We start from the raw sequence: 22,184 nt of genomic DNA, 5'->3' as shown, positions 1-22,184 counted from the left end.
ACTATATATTCTAACGCGATAGGCCGCCGATCCACACTGCTCGTGTTGTGCAAGAACTGCTGTAAATGCGCGGCGTCACTCTCTTGGAGTGGCCGCCTCAATCCCCGGGCGCCAACATTATTTAAAATGGCGCCAACATTATTTAAAATGTCTGGGGCTCTTTGAAAGTATCGCTGGCGCACCATCCCCTCTATCAGTCGCCCGAGGATAGGCTTCGATCTACCATCGTCAGCGACTGAGACGTGCTGCGAATGAACGCATCCCTGATCAAGTCACTCTGCACTTCAGTGCCTTCCACACTGTAAACAGGTTTGACTATTTTAGGGAGTTTTGGCCTCGTTGCATAACTTAAGCCCTTAAGGGGGGACAATATCCTCCATTCGAGCGGAGTTTATTTTCACACCCTTGCGTTTGGTGGTGTTATGGTGAATTATGGGAACTCTTTAGTTCTCCTTTGAACACCAATCCCTCAGCGGTTGCAGGAGTCTATATGGGGAACGTTAAGAGTTTTTTATTCCTCTTTTGAACACCAGCACTATGGAAGTTTTTATGAGGAGCTTTGGGAGCTTTTACAAGTTGACATTGGCATCTTATTTTGCTTCTTATGGGAATTTATAGGAGAAGCGATCGGAGTTCTTACGTACATATTTTCGGAAACGTTTGGCTTGTTAAGGGAGTTTTGAAGCATTCCTCTGGAAAATTATTTTGCCTTCTTGTAGGAGTGCTTAGGTGTAAACCTGGGAGCAACTGTTCCCATATTTTGGGAGCTCTGCTTAAGGGAGCACTTATGGATAGTTTTGAGAGTTCAATTTTTGCTTTTTATGGGAACATATAGGAGAATGTTTGGGAGTGAATTTTTACAGCTTTAGGGAGCTGTTTTACTAAGGGAGTTTTAAACAGATGTTTTGGGAGTGAATTTTAGCTCTTTATTAGAGCTTTTTCAGGTAGGTCTGGGAGTTTATTATGCGACTTTTGGGAATTTTACGAGGTTGAAGGGAGTTTTTTGTGTGTGTGTGTTTAGTAGATTGTGTCTAGCGAGTGCAAAAACTATGACAAAGCAATCAAATGCCTGGAAATTTGTAGCAGTTCCAGAATCAAATATGCCAGCATGACAGCACAATCAATGACTATTAGCATAATGAAAGTGAAATAATTCAATAAAATGGATAGAAACAAGCAACCCGTTTGACAGGAAATTCAAGCATTTTGCAAGCTTCAGTACAGTTGGAAATTCACAAGTGCAGCAAAGAATGAGATTGAGTGACTCAAAATATCATGAGCTATTGGGCAGTCCTTGCATGCATTAGAACAGGCCACATTTGTTTTTGCATGTAAACGAGCATGCTACAAAAATGATCCAAAGGAGGACAGGCAGCACCAATGACCCAGAACATAATGAAAGTACCTTTGAATACCTATGCTATTTTTAATAGACATCTACGTACAACTTATTCTCTCATGTAACACGCAGCTGCAAAGAAAAAGAAGCAGAGGTAGTACCATCCACTCTGACTCAATTTCCTTAGCTCTTTGCAGTACCTGAAATTCAAGCTTGCCAGCTAGAGAATATGACAAGTTCACAGCAAAATGGGCATAATGTGATAACAGTAGCCAAACAGGTGATATCTCAGGGTGAAGTTAATTCAACAAGGGGACTATTCGTCGTCAGGGAAAGAAAATCCAAGCAGACAATTCCAGATCACACTTACATGCATACACAGAGTCACTACGCAGGTTCTTGCTGTGATGCCCCATGACCTAATTCAGCATCAAAGAGGTTCATTGACGAGTGGCACATATTCAGTGGCGCACACCCAGTGTACGTACACAAGGTTGTGTCAAAACCTTTCATTGAAGAGCTGCATCTACCCAGTGGCCCCAAGTGCTCATAACCAATGGCCACAGTGACACATACCTATTATAGCTCCAGGGGCACGTACTGAATTTCCACAAATATAAGGAGTTTCTTTAAAATTTTTGGCCTCAGAAGACGCCTCACATTATATAACCAACATAGACACAAACAACAAGATCAGTCACAGAAATCGGTGTCAGCAACCTGCCAAACTCCCCTATTTCTACAGACCTTGCTATCCCAACTAAACTCCCATGTTGAGCATATAAACTTACCTCGCCCTCTCTATGCACTCACTCATTTTGCTGGATATCTATGGAGTGGAGGAAAGTGAACCATATAAATACTGCCAAGGAAAACAGTTGTTACCCTAACGAAGAAGTCCCCGTCTCAAAAAAATTTCTCCACCTGATATAACACTTGTTCGACCTCTGCTGATCACCTTCAGCTGAAATTGCATATCACACAAAGCAGCAATTCAACTATAATTTTTAGTTTTATAATGAAACAAACATTTATATAGGATATGAAGGAAAATATAATACAGGAACAATTAACAGTATCCATAAGTGTGAAATTTTTAGACAGGCAAAGAGGCCAACACTTAGCCACCAGGGCACACACAAGGCGCCATTACAAACACTTTCTCTGCAAAATCCTTAACACCCCGACAGCAGGTGGTGTTGCATAGAGCCATGTATGCATTTCAAAAAATAGGCATTTTGTATTTTCGTCTTCCGCAAGATCAAGGCAGGTAGGCTGTGATGCTGTGCAAGCAGTGGTGGCCTTCAAAAGGGAAGGAATCCACACAAAAAGCCATGGTACGGTTGAGATGGCAGTGCATGATAGGGAGCATTCTGAAAAACCAAACGTAAATAGATTATGTACTGTTGTAATGCAAACTGACACTGCATGAATATATAAACATTGCATCACGAATTATTCTGCAGTGCTGGGCCATTCAATGCTACCACGCCAAGTGTATCTTGGCTGCCTCAAATTTTAGGAAAAATTACAGCCCATTGTGCATTAGAACGACCGAAAGCTGAGCTAGTTGGTAACGATTCATTAAGCAAAAGGAGGTGAGGCGTGCAGACAGGACACAAGAGTAGAGAAGTGGACAGCACGAACGCATTGTACAGTTGCAGACTGGATGAAGTCGAGGTATGACAAAAGCCTGTCTGGTCGGGATGATGTATACTAAAATGAAGAGGCCCAGACACCGACCAAAATGGTTTAAAATAGTTATTTACGTTCTGGGTCCCCCACGGGAGCCTTGTTCACAAGGCTCTCGTGGGGGAGCCAAAATGCAAATAACTATTTTAAACCATTTCGGTCAGTGTTCGGACCTCTTCCTTTTAAGTTGCAGAACGCACACACAGAATACTTCGTGAAAATTTCACATTGTGTGAGCATTGTTATCTTGTAGGCTAAGGTTGAAACATCATGGCACTCACAAAGCTACAAACAAGTGTTTCTATGAATGACCGCAATGCTTTCCAGAATACTTCACTAATTGAGATGGACCATTAATGTTTTTGCATCTGCAGAGTAGCTTCTTATTCTGACTTTATTAAATATAGTAGACCTTCGAGGAATTTCTGAAAGGTATTTTCATCCAGCTAGGGTGGTTTATAGATGCGAATTACCAATTTAGGAGCCCCAATTTGTAGCGAAGAAAGAGCTTATCATTAAAAGAACCATGTAGCTGCAGTGATTAAAGGTATCTGAAATTTTGAATCAACTCTTTATACCTGCAGAAGCTCTTTAATTAGGTACTAGGATGCCTAGCAGCACTGACATTGAAAGGAAATCATGACAACACATTACAAAAAGTAATAAAATGAATGGGTTCTTGATAATATAATGCGTTACTTTATTATACACAGATTATAGAAAACACTACCAGTAATGCGCATATCTTCAGAGGGCACACACAGTTCACCAACGTAATAATAAATACAGGTCAAGATCATCAAGCAACACAGGTACTGGGGGTTTTCTTTCACATTGGTCTAAAAACAAATCACATGAGCATTCAGCCATCTTATAAACAGCACCTGCTTGTATGAATTCAAGGAACTTTCAGATGTGCAAAATTGTTTAGGAGCTTTTAGGCAATGGGCATGACAGTACTATTATGGTTAATTTGTTGCCTGTAAAAGTGGTAAATCAGGTGAACTGCTAGTAGTCCTTCCGGTGAAGGATATTGCAGAAAATGTGAGGACAAAAACATTATAGGAGCTATTTGGAACCTATGAATGTTAAGAAAGAAGATAATATGCAATGTTACCACGCTGACAGACAGTCAGATAAAAGATGATACAAACAGAAAGATATATAGATTACACAGATGCAAGCATTCTGCTTCTTTATTGCTGCAAAACTGGGCAGTTAGAGAAGTGCTTCATCCCCTGAAAAATATTTTTAGCAATACGTTCACTATGGAGTTCTATTGAGGAGGTATCAGATTTGCATGCTTCAAGTGGTTTGGGCTGTTCAGAGACAGACATCTGGCTTGTAAACGCAAGAGCATGACGAAATACTGCAAGTGCTCCAGAAAAATGCTTACATGGTTAGGGAAATGACAAACAAGAATGTGGATGAAAAAACCAAACTGCCCCAAAATCTAATTTTAGCAATGTAAGGTTTTATGAAACATAATTACGGTTCTAAGACAAAACAAAATACCAACATGATACGCAGAGAATGGGTGCTGGACATCAAGTAACCTCACTCAGCAATGATTACATACATTAAAACGACACATTTGCAGGAAATTTCACAATACACGACAGATAAACTATGTGATTCACGATGTACCCATATCATACATCATATTGTTCAAGTAACCAACTACTTTATTTAAGACCCCTGTAGAAGGTTTGTTAATGCAGTTATTGGTTTCTTGGATGGAAAATGCCTAGTATGCAAATATGTACTTCCCTGCCTTATATTTGCAAAGTGCATGTGTACAGTCAAATTTTGGCACAGTTTGGCATCTTTTGCAATATTTTGTGAGATATCCAGATGCTGTTACCGCCTACATCTGTGCACGATGCTCCTGCAGCCTGCCAGTACCACAAATCCTGGTCTATCCTACGTAACACTTGCTGCTGAAGGCATTAAAGGCACTCAAAGGTGCCCCAAAGACAAGCTGAGCATTCTGCGCAGGTTAGAATGTTATCAAGGTCTGAAAAACTTGAAGGACATTGTAAAAGATGTCAATACATGGCAAAATACAACAGCACAAAATACTCAGAAAATGCAAGGCTAAAAGTGCACACTGATATATAAGGGTCTTCCCAGACAAACCGATAAATTCTAATAAAATCTCGAATGGAAAAAAAAATTGATTACTTGAAAAAGATGTACGGTACACGCAAAATAGAATGATGTATCTTATATGTCACGTATAGTCAAATTTTGCTGCAAATGTGAGCCTTTCATGCATGTATATAATTGCACTCGTGTACTAAAACAAGTTCATGTGCAGTGGTCATCCTGTGCATTTCATGTGTTTCATCTTATAGTGTAGTAACTGTTTCCTAATGCCAATAACCAACTCTCCCAGCTTTCAGCAATAGTAAGCAAGATTATTTATTCTTAGAGGTATGATAGCATGAAAAAACAAGGAGAAAGACCTATCATCAGGAATAGCACCAACTACAAGCTGATTTTGCTCCTGGATGGGACGAGTATTAGTAACTATAATCATTATCAATGTTTTAATGAGGGAGTGGGTGAACCCAGACCTTGCATGAAGAATAACAACAGTAGCCACCTGGCTGCACATATGTGCTTTGGGTGTTTCCCTATCTTCCAGCACATGAGGTTAGTTGCAAAGAGCCCTGACAGAGCTGAGAGGGATGTGATTGAGGTTTTCCACATTAGCAAACAAAGATCGACAAGTGTCAGAAAATAATCACCATCTCTCGTCAAAAACATGTAAATTTTTGTAGAGCATTTACTCTCGATTCATTACACACATTGCGTTAGGTGACTACCGCTTTTACTCGAATCTAGGCCGGCCCCGATTCTAGCCGACCCCTAAAGTCCAAAGCCAACAAAAAATATATAAATTACTTCGAATGTAGGCCTAACAAATAAAGCGAGGAGAGCGTTCTCAAAATGCAAACAGCATTTATTGAATCTTAACGTGCAGAGCTCATTCAACGTCGTTCTCGCTGCTAGACTCGTCGCTGTGTTCCTTGTCACTGTCACCTTCAAACAGTGCACTATCTTCGGTACCGTCAAGCGCATTAGATATGTTGCACTTTTTAAAGGCGCACACGATCAAAGTACCTGGGATGCCGTCCCAGGCTGCAGCTACCCAGCCTGCCAGCTGCGACAGCGATGCACGTTTGGTGCGGCCCGTTGCCGTTAGCATGTGGTCTTCGTCAGTGAACCAGTCTGTGTAATATTTCCGCAGACGATCCTTGAAAGGTTTGTTCATGCAGACATGAAGTGGCTGCAACTGGCCCGTCATGCCGCCCGGTATGACAGCGAGGTCCATGTTCGCTTGGGCGAGTGCAGCCTTAACGTTGTCGGTTAAGTGCCCACGGTAAGAGTCGACAAGGAGCGAGTTCTTTGTCAAAAGGGCTCCTGGACGCCATCGCCACACAATCTTAACCCACTCTTCCACAATCGCACCCGTCATCTATCCGTTCTCATTTGCCCGCACACTGACATTTCTTGGGAAGGTTTCTCGAGCAGGCAGTGTCTTCCTTTTAAATATACAAGGAGGGAGTTCATGTCCATCAGCTGTGCAGCACAGCATCACAGTTGCGCGCTGCTTCTCGTAGCCCGCAGAGCGCACCTTCACCTCCTTGGCACCCTTTTCATTTACGGGGAATGCCACTGGCATATCAAAATACACAGCCGTCTGGTCGGTGTTGCCGATTTGCCCGAAGTTGCAGCCTGCCGCTTCTCTCTTTCGCAGCACGTAGCACTGAAAAGCTATCAGCTTTTCTTCGAAATCGCTTGGCAGCTTCTGGGTGATTGAAGTGCGACGTCGGAGGCTGCAGCCAAAGAGCTTCATGAATTTCTGAAGCCAGCTCCGGCTGGCTTTGAAATCCTTTGGCATTATCACTCGCTCCCTCGAAAGCTCCCTAGCTTTCGCATGGAGCACTTCTGTTGTCACTGGAAGGGCAGCTGCTCTCTGTGTCCCAACAAAGTTGGCCAAAACTGTCTCCACTTCATGATAATGGCCTTTCTTTGGTCCGCTAAATGCCACCCTCGTTGAGGCGCACACAAAGAGCTGCTGTCGTTGTCCCCTCCAACGATGGACGTTTTACTCGTCGACGCTGAAGTCCCGCCCGGCTTGAAGGTTCGACGATGCCTCTGCGCCTATCACAATTTTTCGCTTGACAGCGGCACTATAGTGTCACCTGCTTGGTGCCATAGCAATAACACCACGCCGCACACCGATACGGCCGTCACGACACAGGTCAAAATGGCGACCTCGCTTGTGTACGCTTGGCTACTGCCCTATTGAAAATTTGCCCGATGCTGGGCATAGTGGAATCCATCATCCATCATCATGGTGGATTATGGTAGTGGGTGGCATGCTGGGTGACGGGTGGCATGGTGGGTGCTGGGTGACATGGTGGGTGACGGGTGGCACGGTGGGTGCTGGGCGGCATGGTGGTTGCTGGGCACGGCGGGTGCTGGGCAGCATGGTGGTTGCTGGGCACAGTGGGTGCTGGGCGGCACAGTGGGTGACGGGTGGCACGGTGGGCACTGGGTTGGATATCATCGTGGGCGCAGCACGTCAAAGGCAAGTTGTGTGATGAATTGAAGGAGCAGCCATTGCCATTCGGAAGCTCATGACGGGTTATCTTTATGTGATGTTGAGTCTTGTGAAGTGTACAGTCTGTATATACATGTTGCCAAGATGCGGCTATTTTCATGCCATAACAAATCAATATGTAAAGCACCATACTACGTAGCATATCATCACACTTTATTGAAAAAGCATCACTGGACTTGTACTGTATTTACTTTTCCACTCGCTTGCTCTGGCGTCCTGCTTGTGTAAAAGAGAGCTCCAAAGGTGCTTTCGCAGGGAAGCAAGGTGGTTCTCCGGATGTGGTGCAGGTGGCATCATTGGATGGTCACTTATGTATTTCGCCAGGCAGTCTAAAAGGAGAGTGCAATAAATATATAAGTAAATTGTTTTTCCAATGATTTCTAGCAATAAGTGAATGAAGGAAATCTGCTCTTATCACTTCAAAAAAAGTTTCAGATAACAAAATGCAGCAAATGTTACACACAAACATGCTACCCAATGCGCAAAGCCAGATCAGGTTTATTTGCAGTCAGAATACATACACATGCATCACATTGTTTTGCAGATTCACATGGGATTTTTGTATGTTTTTTGCCAAAGCCACGCCTCTTCTCATCTGGAGGTTGGCTTAACTGCAAAATTTAGACACATGGGAGCTGTACTCAAAGCCTTATGGGGTGGATATTTGGCTTCTGATTTTGCATAATTTGTCTGCTCTTCAACCACCCAAATACCTGTCAAATTCAGAGAGCCACAATTTGGCTACACTGTCTCTAACGCATGCAGGGGAGCTGAAAGGTGCAAGCTGTCTGATTTGTCCATTCTGTCATTTGTTAGCTTTACTTGTTGCTCGTGCAGTTGGTGAGGAAGTCGTAACTTTAGCATTTGCCATATAGGCATAAAAGATTTCATGTAAAAGCTGTATAATGGCTGGCTTGCAAGCTTTATTTAGCTGCAAATGATGGCAACTAATGTTTTAAAGTGAAGCTTTTTTTGCCTCTTCTCCCAACATTACGGGCGCTGCAGCTGCTATGGTCTTGTCATGCGTGCCGTTGGATTTCTTGCAACATTACTAGATGGCGCTCACCTCTGCACATCCTGACCGGCGCTGCTGCCCCAGCATTTCACCGTTAGTGTGTATTGCGCGTGCTGTGCTGGTTTTAATTTCTATGCGAGAAAAATGCAGCTGCTGGGCTGTGATAGTGTAAACATTAGAATCGTCCTTTGTCTGAAGAGAGCGCTTTGAGCTGGAATCTCAACAGTGTGTTGGCCATGTATGTAGAAGGAGCCCATTAACACGCGCCAGCAAGGCGTGCACTCGACGTCGAGGACACCCAGACTTGAAAGAAGTGTCACACAGAACAGGAGCGTCTTCGCTACGCAGCGAAATGTAGTGCAGACCGCGAATTTATGTATACATTGTATACATACAATTACAATAGCTAATTGAAGTATGCACAGCCTCATAATTCAATTAAAGTTTAATATTTCTGCCATGATGCGGTGCGCCATGTGAGGCAATGACAACGCTCCATTCCTTCTCAGAGATTATGAACAATGACTCGCAACAACGCCTCAAGCAAACACATCTCCCTGTGTGTTCTGTGGGCTATGCAGACAAACAGAGGTGGTGCATGCAAGGTAATGCTTAACATCAACTCGCCACTTTCGTATTGGACTAAACACTGAAAAAATTACAAACTTGCCACTAACATCACCGTTAATTATTGTCAATCAAAGCAAACAATGTGTGCTTCGTGTACATCGATTCTCACAGTGCATGGCATCTGCCATTTTTTTTTCTACTTTTCAATCTCCATATTGCTACTTTGCTAAGGTAACCTACATCTTCAATGTAAAAAAAGCCCAAAGAAGCATCTTAACGTAATACAGAGCAATCTTTCATGCTCGTCTGTTTAAAAAAAACATATTTATGTAGGAAATGAAATCTTCGGCTGAGTGTTGATGCGACTACAAGAGTACCTGGTACTTTGATCCATAAAACAATTGAATCTTGGCAGAAGAATGCCAGTTACAGCCACACTATACAGTCCTTTCTAATCCAGGCTGGCGGAAAGCACTGGAATTCCGCATGATGCCCAGCACCTTGCTTTTCTTGGCACCGACAAGAGGCATGAAAATTTTAGGATGCTTTGCGTAGAACAAGATCAGCTATGCAGATCAGAGCGTACATGCGACTAATGTTCGAGGTGCTTTCTTTGTGTAGCAGTTCTTTCCTCATTCTTATGCTTAAATAAAATGAGATCACTGAAAGTATGCCGAAAGTGCTGATAGGCCATGTCTTACAAGCTTCAATAATCAGAACATCTAAAATCAAGAAAGCGGCTGACAGATGGAATAGCACACAGTGGTATGAAGGTTATAAACATGGATGAGGTGCCTCAGAAAGGCTGACCAACTTTTGAGCTATCTTCGTCAAAAGTGGCCTGGTCAGCCTTGCCATGTTAGTTTTAAAGGACTAGTAGGGTGACATCACGTGCAGTTGTTGTCAGTGGCAGCTGGTTGTAAAGGGAGAGACTTTAAAGAGAATGAGCGCTGTCGTCTGACGTCTGTAAGCATGGTTCCTAAGACGAGGGCACAAGACCGTGAGAATAGGAAGGCGGCGAGAAAAGAAACAAAAGAAAAGGAGAAAAAAAGAGATGCCAAGAGGCAAAAAAAGAAAGACAAGAAAAAGAAGGGCATGGGAGCGTGTTAAGGAAGTGAGGGGTTAGGGAGCATTCAGGAGTGTCATTGGCGGCATCTTTCTGCCGTTTTAGAAGAACTGGTCAGGCGGTCAGTGTGCGAGTAACAAAAAAGACCCCAAAAGATATCAGTTGAAAGAATGACTTGAGTAGCGTAGCAGAAACGCGTCGGGTAATGTTGAAGAAATTAAGATGGCGACAAGGAGTCTGGGATGCAATGTATGTGGTAGCTGGCAGGCAGAGGCATGGTGTTTTAGGGATGTCAGCCTCAGTAGCTCAACGCAGGTGTCGTCACAGTGGTATATAGAGCTGGTGATACCCTGTGTGACTGATGCGCAGAAAAACGTATCCTGGCATCTGGGATTTTGGATTGTGGTGGTGAGGGTGTTCAAAAAATATGATAGAAAACAGACAAAAGGGGGGAACTGAAAGTGGAATAACAAATAGGAGGGTTACATGAGCAAAAGCGGGCGGAGGCAGGTGTACATGGGAAAAGGGGTCATACAGTTGATATAAACATTAAAACACGAAAGAATATATTAAATTGAGTAGTAAGCAGGTAAAAATTAGAAACGGTGGAATAGGTGAGGTTAAGAATTAAGTTTAGCTGGTGGCACAATGTGTTTTGCGCCTTGGTTGATGACATGAGGCTTTCCGATTTAAGTTACAGCTTTAAAGTTTTTAAAGATTCTAAGTTGCTGTGTTAAATTGATTCCCATTGGATGTAGGCATTTAAACTTGTGTATGAGATATGATTCCAGATATTTCCTCTAGCGAGGTGAGCGGAAATTTGTAGTCTATAGAGCCTTGCTTTGTCACATATGACATGTTCATTGAAGTGGCTGGCTACTCCTTTAGGTAAATTGTTTTGTATCTGCGCGGTGACCGTTCAGTCTTTTATGATTTTTTTGTCCTGTCTCACCTATGTATTATTTGCTACAAGTGGCACATTCTAGACAGTAGACTACATTGCTTGATGTGCAGATGAAACTCGAAGTTACGTTGTTTGAGTAATTTGATGCTGTACTTATTACTGTAGTAGTAGATTAAATATGTTTGCATGTAGAGCACCCGGGTGGCCACAGGGACTGGTTCCTAACTTCGTTGTTGTTTTTAGTTTGGCACATACAAGAATATCCTTAATATTATAGTGTTGCATCTCAAGACTACTCTGGGCAGAGCGGGAAAAATCTTGTTTCTGGTTGCTGGTGAGAATTGGGTAGTATTTATTGAGGATGTTGTTCATGTTTGGGAGTGTGAGAATTTAGTAGTAAGAAGAGGCGCTGTTCTTGTGATCCTAGGGTGGGGCTTGAGCACGTCGGCTCAGTCAAGTTTGGTTGCATCGGTGCAGGCTTTCTGAAGGGCACTCTTTGGGTGGTTCCCGTTTGATAGGGTTTCTTTAGGGTGATCAAGTCTATCTATGTAGTCTTGGTTTTCAACACACATGTGACGTAGCCATGTGCTTGGCCTTTAAAGATGCCTTCTTTGCAATGTGGCTTGATGGTGGCTTGTATATTCTAGGTACTGTTGTTTGTCAAAAGGTTTCCATACAGCATTGTCATTAGTGTCCCAGTGTCAATGTATATTGTTTAGTCCAGAAAGTTTATGCGCTCCACTGAAGATTTTGATGCGAATTTTATTGTTGGCTGAAAAGAATTTAGAAATCCTACATATTTATCTAGGCTGTCTTGACCATGTCACCATATTATGAATATGTCGTCTATGTATCGTAGGTATGTGTGGGGCCTGTCAGTGCAGCGCAATAGGAAGTCTGTAGAATCCCCATAAATATGTTCGCATAAATATGTTTTCCCATGTACATCTGCTTCCGCCCGCTTTTGCTCATGCCACCCTCTTATTTGTTATTCCAATTTCAGTTCACCCCCATATTTGTCTGTTCTTTATTCTATTTTTTCGAAACACCCTCACCAACATATTCCAAATTCCCAGGCGCCAGGATACCTTCTTCGGTGCTTCAGCCACACAGGGTATCGCCACTTCTGCATACCGCTGTGACGACACCTACGTTGAGCTACTGGGACTAACGTCCCTAGAAAGACCGTGCCGCTGCCTTCCAGCTACCCTATGCACTGCATTCCAGACTCCTTGCTGCCATCTTAACTCCTTCTAAATTATCCGACGCATTGCTGCTATGCTACTCAAGTCATTCTTTCAACTAATGTCTTTTCGGGTTGTTTTTGTTACTCGAGCACTGACCGCCTCACCGGCTCCTTTAAAGCCACAAGAACATGCTGCCAAAGACACCCCTGAATGCTCCCTAACCTCTTGCTTCCCTAACACCTTCCTATGCCCTTCTTTTTCTTTTCTTGTTCTTTCTTTCCCTCTTGGTCTCTTTTTTTCTCCTTTTCTCCCCGCCTTCCCACTCCCACTATTGTTCCTACGTCTTAGGAATCATGCTTACAGACATCAGGTGACCGCGCTCATTCTCCTTCAAGTCTCTCCCTTTACAACCAGCCACTCCCGACAACTGCATGTGACGTCACTCTACTAACACTTTAAAACCAACATGCCGAGGATGACGAGGCAGCCTTTGAGAAGATAGGTCCTCCTAACGAAACGTTGGCCACCCTTTCCGAGGCACTTTATCCCTGTTTATAACTTTTACATCCCAATAATCAGAATAGTGTTTTGAAATTGCATGGCTGTGAATGCTGCAGATTGTAAAGCAGCACATCAGTTGACCACAGTCAACACTTTGGACGGCAGTAGTTTAAAAAGCTTCTTTTAGACCATACAATTTGCCAAGCTGTGTCGGAACCCAATTTTCTTGAGAAGCATTATTTCAAAAAAGTGAAATGAAAGCTGCAGCGTGAAAAGCTACAATAACGCATGCCAAGTCTACATTAGAAATTTCAAAGACAATGAGGTGCTTAAATGTTCACTTCTGTTAAGACAATGAGCAGCAGGTGAATGCAAGCTATCAAGGTCCTGTCAAAATTAACCGCTCGTGTAGCCACCCGACTTTCTTGATTGTTTTTAATTGAAACTGATTATGGGGGAAACATTGTGGGCGTTTTTCGCCGGAAACCCATATCCCGAAATTATCTTGTGCTGTTTTTCATACCCACAGAGACATTTAAATTGTGTGTCGAGACACAGTGCATATACAGCAGAAGAAAAAGGTATAATATATAGGCACTTGCCTCATTCTTGCTTTGGCATTTCTTGTCGCTCTGTATACATCATGTAATGCTAACTCATTCAGATAACTTGTAGATATGCAGTTATGTTTCTCAAATGAGGTGACTGTTGACTTACTCTTCAAAGCAGCCACTTTCTCCGGTATTGCCGGAAGCTTCCAAGATGCGCGGCACATTGTCCGGCAGGCCTGTCCAGTCAGGCTGCTTTCACCTGCTCGCACTGGTGTCCACAGGTGCCATGCCACCTCTAATGGGCACTTTCCGTCGGAAGCAGACTTGAATATGTAATGCCACTTGTTGAGTGGCATCACAAATCCCACACCAATCTGTACCTGCAACAGATATGAAGTGTTTTTTTCCTGAGCAGTATTCTTAACACTAAAACGCACTTGTATAAAACAATATGATATAGGTTAATTAGATCCGTCAATTTCTGATGCAACTCTATAATTTCCTATTTCTGCCCCTCGAACAAGTTTAAAGAAAACTGGGGTTAAACCCAACCTCACCAAGAAATTCATTTTTGTGTAAAGGATTAAACTAATAAAATTTTCCCATTTTAAGGGCAGCAAACACTCATATTTCGTACAGTCTAACCTTGCAATAATGAAATTAACAGAGAAAGCGAAACAATTGATTCAAATAGGCGCACCGCCATGCAGAGAACAGTGCAAGAACGAGTGACGTCAAGGCCTCCACGATTGCAGTGTCACACGGAGAACAGTGCAGCACGTTACCTAGAGACCTACGCGCGCCAGTCTCCAAAATCCACCACCATCACACACTACATGGCCTTGTTCTAAAGAACATTGGAGACATGCCTTGAAAGTAAGATTACCCTTGCATGGTTGAAAACAAGTGAATTCCCTTGTGGGCTCTGAAAACCACTCGCACCACTCACTCATCTCAGCAGTTATATTTTCGTCATGACTAAACTGCAGCGACGAATGCGCCAAGTTCCGTCACAACTTCAAACTTCAGAACTCAGTGTGCACGCTCCTTTTACTGCGACCAGGTTTAAAATGTTTGTTGTAACAGTACAGCGCTAGTACAGCGGCAGCGGAATTCTCTTTAGGGACAATTGCACCTTCTACATCTTTTTGTAGGTTTTTGCGCAATATGTGCGTTGCTGTTTTTTGTCATTAAGCCCTTCAGTTGATGTCTAGCGCCCGTTCAGACTGTGTCTCTTTGTGTGTGTGTGTGCCCTTGCACTTGTCATGATGTCCAAGTTCAGCTACCACCAACTAGAACTAACTTTTGCATTAATCAGAAGTACATATTAGCACGCTTTATAAAAAGCCAAAGGATTAGCACTATGCTGACCGGAAATGAGAAATGGTAAAAATATTCTGGCTGAAAACAACATTTCATGTTTATCAACACTGACGGGCAAGTAATTAAGAAAGTTGGTGTACGTTAATGTTTACCTTTTGAGTGATACAAGGGACAGAAAGAAGACAACAAGACACAAAAGCTACCAATTCAACATTAATTTTGGTGCAAAAATTTAAGATAATATTTATACTGCGTGTGCCCTTGCACTGCACAAGCGATCTTTTAAGACAAAGGGCACAAGTTGCAATACAAATGTACAAAATCTTGATAAACAGTACTTGCATAAAAATAGAACAAATAAGCACGGAGTGATCACTATTCCGTGTCATTTAGAGAGTATTCCTCTTTGTAATGCAATCATAATGAGCACTGGCTGACAGATGTCCCTCTTTTTTAAATGGTATGCCTCAGTGATATTGTTGATCAATCGGTTGCCTTAAGTAAACAAAAGAGATGAACAATCTAAATCTGGCGTACATCACCAGTTGTGTCAATGCATTGTCAAGTGGGACGAGCATGCTTGTCCCTTGAGTGAATAATGGTGCTCTCCTGGGCACATGCTTATACAGCGGCCAGTCTGCCCCATGTACAAGACCGTCTATTCTTAGTACGAAGATGGTGCAGAGTGGCCGAACTCCGCGGATTGCCAGCGCGCACTGCATGGCTGTGCAACGGAGCTAAGCGGCGCAGGCGCACAGGGGCTTAGAGGTGGGACTTCATGTCATGTGTCATCCGCTAAAGCATGGCGTGCTCCCGCACTTTAGCAGATGACACGAAGCTCCACATCCCCCCTGCGCCATGCACGCTGGCACTCCGCGGGGCGTGGTCACGCTGAGTCGTGTTCGTGCCAAGAGTTGACGACCCTGTGAATTTGACCAAACATACACATGAACAGAGGCATAGAATACACTACTAATGACGGACACAAGACATATTTAGTGGTAATTTATACAAATCTCCTTTCCCTGGACGCCTTTCTCAATGCGCTTGTGGAATGCTATGCACACATATTTCGAGAGAAAAAATAAAGTAGGCAGGTATGCCGCACAGTCCACAAGTGAACTGAGAAAAGCGAGCAGGCAAGTGAGGTACGCTTGGTTAAACATACCACGAAATATGTCTAGTGTGTGTTAGGGGCAGTGTACTGCATTCCAATGTTAGGAAGCTGACAGGCCAGGAACTAAATATGTACCAAAGAAATCACCACATTTTACCGAGAAGACCGGCATGCTCGTCTGACTTGGCCGTGCATTGCCGCGATAGGGCTTTAGGCCAGATTAAATTAGTTTATCTGTTTCCACCCACGGTGAAAAACTGACAAGAGAAATCAGAGAGGCATACCACAAGACGTGTGAGCAAGCCCCCATTATGAATGCATGAAAAAAGGCGTCCTTTCTAGATGACAAGGGATAGAAATTAGTCTGACTATTCACCTTTTTTTACGCAAATACTGTTTATTGTGATTTTTTGCCTTTGTATTACAACTCACATTTTCCTTCTGAAGGAACTTGTGCACAATATAAGCACACATTCAGTGTTATTTTTATTCCTTCTATCAAAATATTCAGTCATCACTGGTCATGTTGTATGGTCTCCCTTCCTTCACTGTGTAAATTTTGTCCTCAAGTTATATGAACTGACTTGCAAACTCAAAACGACACTACAAATTTCACCTAGAGGATACGGCTGGTTCTCAGAAAATGCACCAATACGGCGACAGGTGTCTGTTGGCACACTGTAGCAATAATGGGTGGAAGCTACCTTTGACATTGCTGCAATACATCAGTTGTCACATGGCTACAACCCTTAAGAAACAACAGAAATGTAAGTGCACAGCAAAAACAAGCAGGTTCATCAACCACAAATTTGACTTCAGCAGCCAGAACATAGACAGTTTCATGTAGCTAAAGCATTAGCTAATATGTGGAAAATACATGCACAAGCACCCTTAGCTTGAGATACCTGCATACCAACATAAAACCATGAGTTGCAGTGCATATGATGCTTGTTCTTGACACTAGTATTTTGTGAAAAATACTTTTTGGATTACGTACCATGCTTTCAATTCATTTGCCCAGTAATCAAAGGCTTTTGACAGCATTACACTTTGTACTTGCTAGTTGAAAATATTCTCACGTGAACAGCACCAAGCAGAATAAATAGAAAACTGCCCACTGTGCTAACCAAATATGTGGAGAGACCCAAAGTAATAGAATTATTTCTGGACCGCTGTAGACTTAGAGCTTGTTGGCTGATAGTCACTATTAAAATTACACCACTGCCAAGCAGATGTTCTGTGTGGTGCTGTTGAAATCAAGTTCACTTGATGAGCAACATAGCAATAACCAGCAAATGCTTTAGCAATAGCGAGCAGGCAATCTTGCATGTGCAAAACTGCATGCTTATTTAATGATAGTGCATCAATAGACTGAACTATGTACCAACTATGTGGTCTATGCAGTATAGACAAAGTCGAAAACGATGCAACTGGACACAGACTCTGCCACAATGCCTACTTGCATGAATGGGTATAGCTTAAGAAGAATATAAATAAATGTAGAGAAAGAAAGCAAGCTTACTAGAAAACTCTTCACTGCTGTAGTACTTACAGCACAGTGAATACTGGCCTTCATTTACCATTTAAAGAAATTCAAGCTCGTGTCTATTGTTCTGGGAACTTGAGAAATAATTGTGAAAAAATGGAGAAGGTTGGGCTAGTTGGCGTTGACACAGCTCCTGTGACATAGTTACTAGCACAAACAAGGCGTACGGAATAAAGGTCGGACTAGCCAAAGCGGTAGACTTCAACTGACAAGCTTTATTCAGAAGAAACATGCAAACAGGCCACCGCATGCTCAGTTAATGTGGAGACAGATGTATAAACGAATGTGCCACATAGGGGATAACGAAATGCACATAGAAGCTGATAAGCATCCACAAGAAGCCATTACAAAGCATTCACCAGATTTTTCTGAAGACACAACACTTATTTATTAGCTGGTACCAGTGATGGAGTGCTTATGCATTCATCAGCAGCTTTCGAAATGCAAAACACATCAAACATTTCCCTATATAACTGCCTGGCAAACTGACTGAGCACTTGTGTGCTATGAAAACATGGGGAGCACTTATGAATACTTTAACAGTGATCAGCCAAGTAGCCAGCGCCTGTGAGAGCATTTACAGCATTCCGGTACTCCCCAAGCCACTCATTCAGGCACCTGTTTGTTCAATATACCACTTTCCACAGGGAAGTGCAATGTAGCATACCACCACTACATTTCAGTTAACAAAGCAGGTGACATGCTCCTTAGTGCATGTACTTTGACGCCTGGCAATGTTTACCAACTTGCATATTCTTGTGAGCATTAGCGGTGCTGAAAAAATGCCTACACCAAACTTGTTCGCCACCTTTCTTCTAGGCGGTGGGACACCCTGTGTATGTATGGCAGAGCTGCACGGCTACCACTGGGACATGCGTTACTGCACGTCCAGTGGGCAATGTGGTAGTGCTAATGACTTTCTTGTGCTGGCTTTGCTGTTAAAAACATTGTGGGTGTTCAGTAGGACTCAAGTTCACACATGAGTTGCCAGAAGATGATCACCTGCAATCATTCGATATTCGTATAATTTTAAATCATACTTTCCTTATTATATATACTCTCGTAGAAAAACGAAGCCCTTGCTCGACTACCGTTTGGCATACTCCATGTTAAAGGATGCATAGCTCCTAGCTGCCCGAGAGCTGTTCTGGTTAAATCTTGTGCACCAGGTTTCCTGCAGCGCTCAGCAACAAGCGAGCCATTTATGTAGGGCCGGGTATCTCGTTAACACCTTGGTGTCAACTACTGGGAGCCTCATTAAAGAGGTAAAAACAGATCTGGCAGCTGCTCGGTGCAATAACGCACGTGCCAGTGGGCGCCCTGTGGCTGTGCCATCTGTACATGGGGTGTCCCACCACCTAAACAATGTGGCAAACCAGTGCAGTGTAGGTGTTTTCTTCAGCGCCACTAGAGCTCGCAAGAATGTGCAAGTTGGTAAGCAACGCCGGAAATCAGGGTACATGCACTAAGGAGCATGTCACCCACTTTTTTAACTGCAATGTGGGGGTGGTATACAAGATTTCACTTCCCTGTAGAAAGTGCTGTATTGGACAAAAGGGCAGGTTCTTGAATGAGAGGCTTAGGGAGCACCGGAACGCTGTAAACACTCTAGCAGGCACTGCCCATTTGGCTGACCACTGCTGAAGATGTGCTCGTAAATGCTACCTGTGTTTTCAAAACAAGCAAGTGCTCAGACGGTTTGGCAGGCAGTTAGATAAGGAAATATTTGGTGTTTGGCATTTCAAAGGCTGATGATGAATGTGTAAGCACTCCTTCACTGGAACTCACTGATAAAGGAGTGTTTGTTGTACCTTGAGAAGAACCTGCTGAATGCTTTTTAATGGTTTGTTGTGGGCAGTATTGGCTTTGTTGCGCATTTGGTTTCCTCCCATGTGGAACATTTATTTATGCATATTTCTGCAGATATTTTTGAGCATAAGGTGGGGCCTCATTGCGTGTTTTCTGAATAAAGCTTGTAAGTTGAAGTCTAGTGCACTGTCTTGTCCAAATTTTTCAATTAGTCTTGTTCGTGCAAGTAAACCTCACAATAATTGTAATACCAATGTTAAACAATGGTCAGCATGCTGCATGCTTAGACCTGTGACATATTTGGCCCATTACACTTTTAATCCTTACGTGTGCAGAAACTGCACAAGCGTGTAGCCTAAACGAAAAAAAAAGTGGATATAAAAGGTGTAACACAGGAAAGTTTCAAATCAATAAAACAAAATAACAAGAGGTAGATATAATGTGTACTAAGCAAAATAAAATGTAACGTGCAGCCAAGTGATTGATGCAAGAAAAAATAAACCTCAAGACATGTTAGGTCTAGTTTTAAAGTGAACAAGGTAATGTGTACATAATGTCTACAGACACAAATAAGCAGCAAGTTGAATAAAGTTGAGCAGATATTTAGCCCATTTAGTAAGCACTGCTGAGTAATATGTCCATAAACTTATTGACGAATGATACCGAGATCCTACTTTTGCAAACACATACACTTCAGTCATACCTGACCAGACCATCCGATTACACACAGTGCTGCTGCAGCCATAGCTCCTCCCTGACTTGGACACTGTTGTTGGTCATGGCCTTGCCCCTGCAAGATAGGTTCTGTGTTAACTTATAGCAGTGGCACTTTAAAGAAGTCATTGTGAACACATGCAAGGAGCACAGAAAAAGTCACAAAAACAATGTTTGCACCACTGCAGGGTGGGAACAGAGCACAAGGTCAAAGTTACTGATGAATATTGTGATAATAGGGACCTTTTCATGACAATAAAATTTTTAAGACCTACAGCTACAGTACATTACAAACAAATGTTTGTTTGCGTAACAATTCATTTTTTTTTCTATCAGTTAAGCAACTTTCCCTTGTCATCTCTAGTTATGTCAAAGTTATGTCAAAACACCTTGTCTCAAAACGTAAGCTGTAGTAGTAGCAAGCCGTAATTGCTTAAATTTTTTTGCCCGAACCCTATGAGGGAGATTTTGTGCGCGACGGCTTTGAGCGAGCAAACGGGCCGTCGCGCGAACATATCGCTCGTTCTTTGTCGCCTGGTTCTGGAAATCTAGAATTCGTCGCTCGTCGCCCAGAAGTGCTATGAGCGAACAGACAATAGCGCGAAGCCGGAATTGTACATCAGTCGAGTACTACCGCTTGTTGCACGGAACAAGCAAACGACTATTTTGATACGTGCAAGGTTAAGAACCTACTGCAAGACTTTAAAGAAATGTTTTACGCTGCTCCTTTGAGTAAAACACAGCAAACTAAATTAATAAATCACACTTTTGGCGCGTATTTGCTGCCCTCATACCGGCAACACCGGGGAGACGGCTCTCAATGTCGTCGCTCGCATAGGGTACGACTTGTACGGAACGAGCTAGCGCGACACCCATCTACATCGCGTCTCTGTAGCGCGCAAGACCGCTCGCATGGGGTACGACTTGTAGGGAACGAGCGAGCGCGACAACCATCTACATCGCGTCGCTGTCGCGCGCAAGATCACTTGCATGGTGTTTATACTTTTTCCCAATAACTGCTCACAAACCAACAACCGCGTAAACAGACATTATTTTCAACCTCGAAGCATAAGTAAGAGAGGAAACGTCATTGCAGTAAGAATAGGTAAAGAGGCAGATGAGTCTTTATTATCCAACTTTAGCAGAAAAGTGGCAGCTCGCGCAAATGAGGACTGTTGCCGAACCTAATCCCTCTCACCGGAAGGAAGCGCTCACCAAGACTTTCAATTTAGCATTAAGCCAATAAACTTGCGCAAGCAAATTATGTCAACCAACGATCAGCAAGCATCGGCACAGTCAATGTCGTCGCGGGAGTTCGATTTCTTACGCTCGCAAGGCACTCTAGGCACACACGAGAAGCAAGCACAGCATGCGTGTACTCACCTTTTAAATGGTACGATGTGGTCGAAAAGCGCCCTCCAAGTTGCCGGAGCTGCAAAGTTATTCCCGCATACATGCAGTTGCGTAGTGGACGACCTGCGGAACGCTAATAATGCGCATCATTTCTTTGCGGCGCCCACCGAACTCTCCACAACCACCACGGACAAAGGGAACGCACTCCATGGCATGAAAATCGTTGGTCCACGTTTGCCTGGCGCACGACGCATACCGCGAGTTTGCAGCGAGACACAAGCTATCTTCTGGCACTTTTGTGCACGCGAACTATGTCACAATTCATTACAGCAAACGCAAAAACACGATCAAACAAACACATCGTAGCAACTCGTACGACCGACAGCACATGTAAACAAGAGAACAAGATTGGTGGATGGATACTACGAGCAACCACTTTGAAACGGGGTGGTGGGTGGCGCCACCTGTGAAATTGGGAGTTTGGTTGGCCTCCGCTATGACTAAAATAATAACCAGCACACACTCGCTTTGTGCCTTGTTGCGCCCAACTGCATATAGATGTTGCAATACATAAACAACCATCGCACAGTTTATATTATTCGCTATACTTTAGCGCAGACGTGTTTTCGATTTCCAGGAGCTTCCGTCGCATGCGGGCAGTAAAAAGATGGCCTTCGAGATTCGCGTATGCCATTCTTAGGAAGCCTTCTCTGGGCTGTAATTTGAAGAAATATATATAAAAAGGTTTAGTAAACAAGAAAAAAAAAAGTGTGGAAAGTGAGGGGGTGGAGCCCCTAGCCCAGAACTCCTCTGGCTTGTGCGGTCCGCCGTGCCTGGTCGAGGCTGGCGAGCCAAGTCTCC

The 22,184-nt window shown here is 43.2% G+C and overlaps 1 protein-coding gene across 1 annotated transcript; it reads right to left on the bottom strand.

The window, feature by feature from the left end:
• Positions 1 to 7,799: 7,799 nt before the first annotated feature.
• On the bottom strand, positions 7,800 to 20,042 carry LOC142573184 (uncharacterized). The gene is made up of 3 exons (XM_075682757.1): positions 19,960 to 20,042; positions 13,628 to 13,841; positions 7,800 to 7,996 (listed from the first exon to the last, which is right to left on the bottom strand). The coding sequence occupies exons 1-3, from the start codon at positions 19,999 to 20,001 to the stop codon at positions 7,821 to 7,823; spliced, it is 432 nt and encodes a 143-aa protein (XP_075538872.1). The 5' UTR covers positions 20,002 to 20,042; the 3' UTR covers positions 7,800 to 7,820.
• Positions 20,043 to 22,184: the final 2,142 nt, after the last annotated feature.

The sequence above is a fragment of the Dermacentor variabilis genome, chromosome 2 (assembly GCF_050947875.1).
Source record: "Dermacentor variabilis isolate Ectoservices chromosome 2, ASM5094787v1, whole genome shotgun sequence".
In the NCBI taxonomy this organism is placed as follows: Eukaryota; Metazoa; Arthropoda; class Arachnida; order Ixodida; family Ixodidae; genus Dermacentor; species Dermacentor variabilis.
Note: the sequence above shows the minus strand (reverse complement) of the source record. Positions and strands in the feature narration are given on the sequence as shown.

Coding starts and splice junctions, on each gene's coding strand:
- LOC142573184 (XM_075682757.1), bottom strand. CDS start 20,001: ATGGCTGCAGCAGCACTGTGTGTAATCGGATGGTCTGGTCAG. Junction 13,842..19,959: donor TAATCGGATGGTCTGGTCAG/GTATGACTGAAG, acceptor TATCTGTTGCAG/GTACAGATTGGTGTGGGATT. Junction 7,997..13,627: donor GAAAGTGGCTGCTTTGAAGA/GTAAGTCAACAG, acceptor CTCTCCTTTTAG/ACTGCCTGGCGAAATACATA.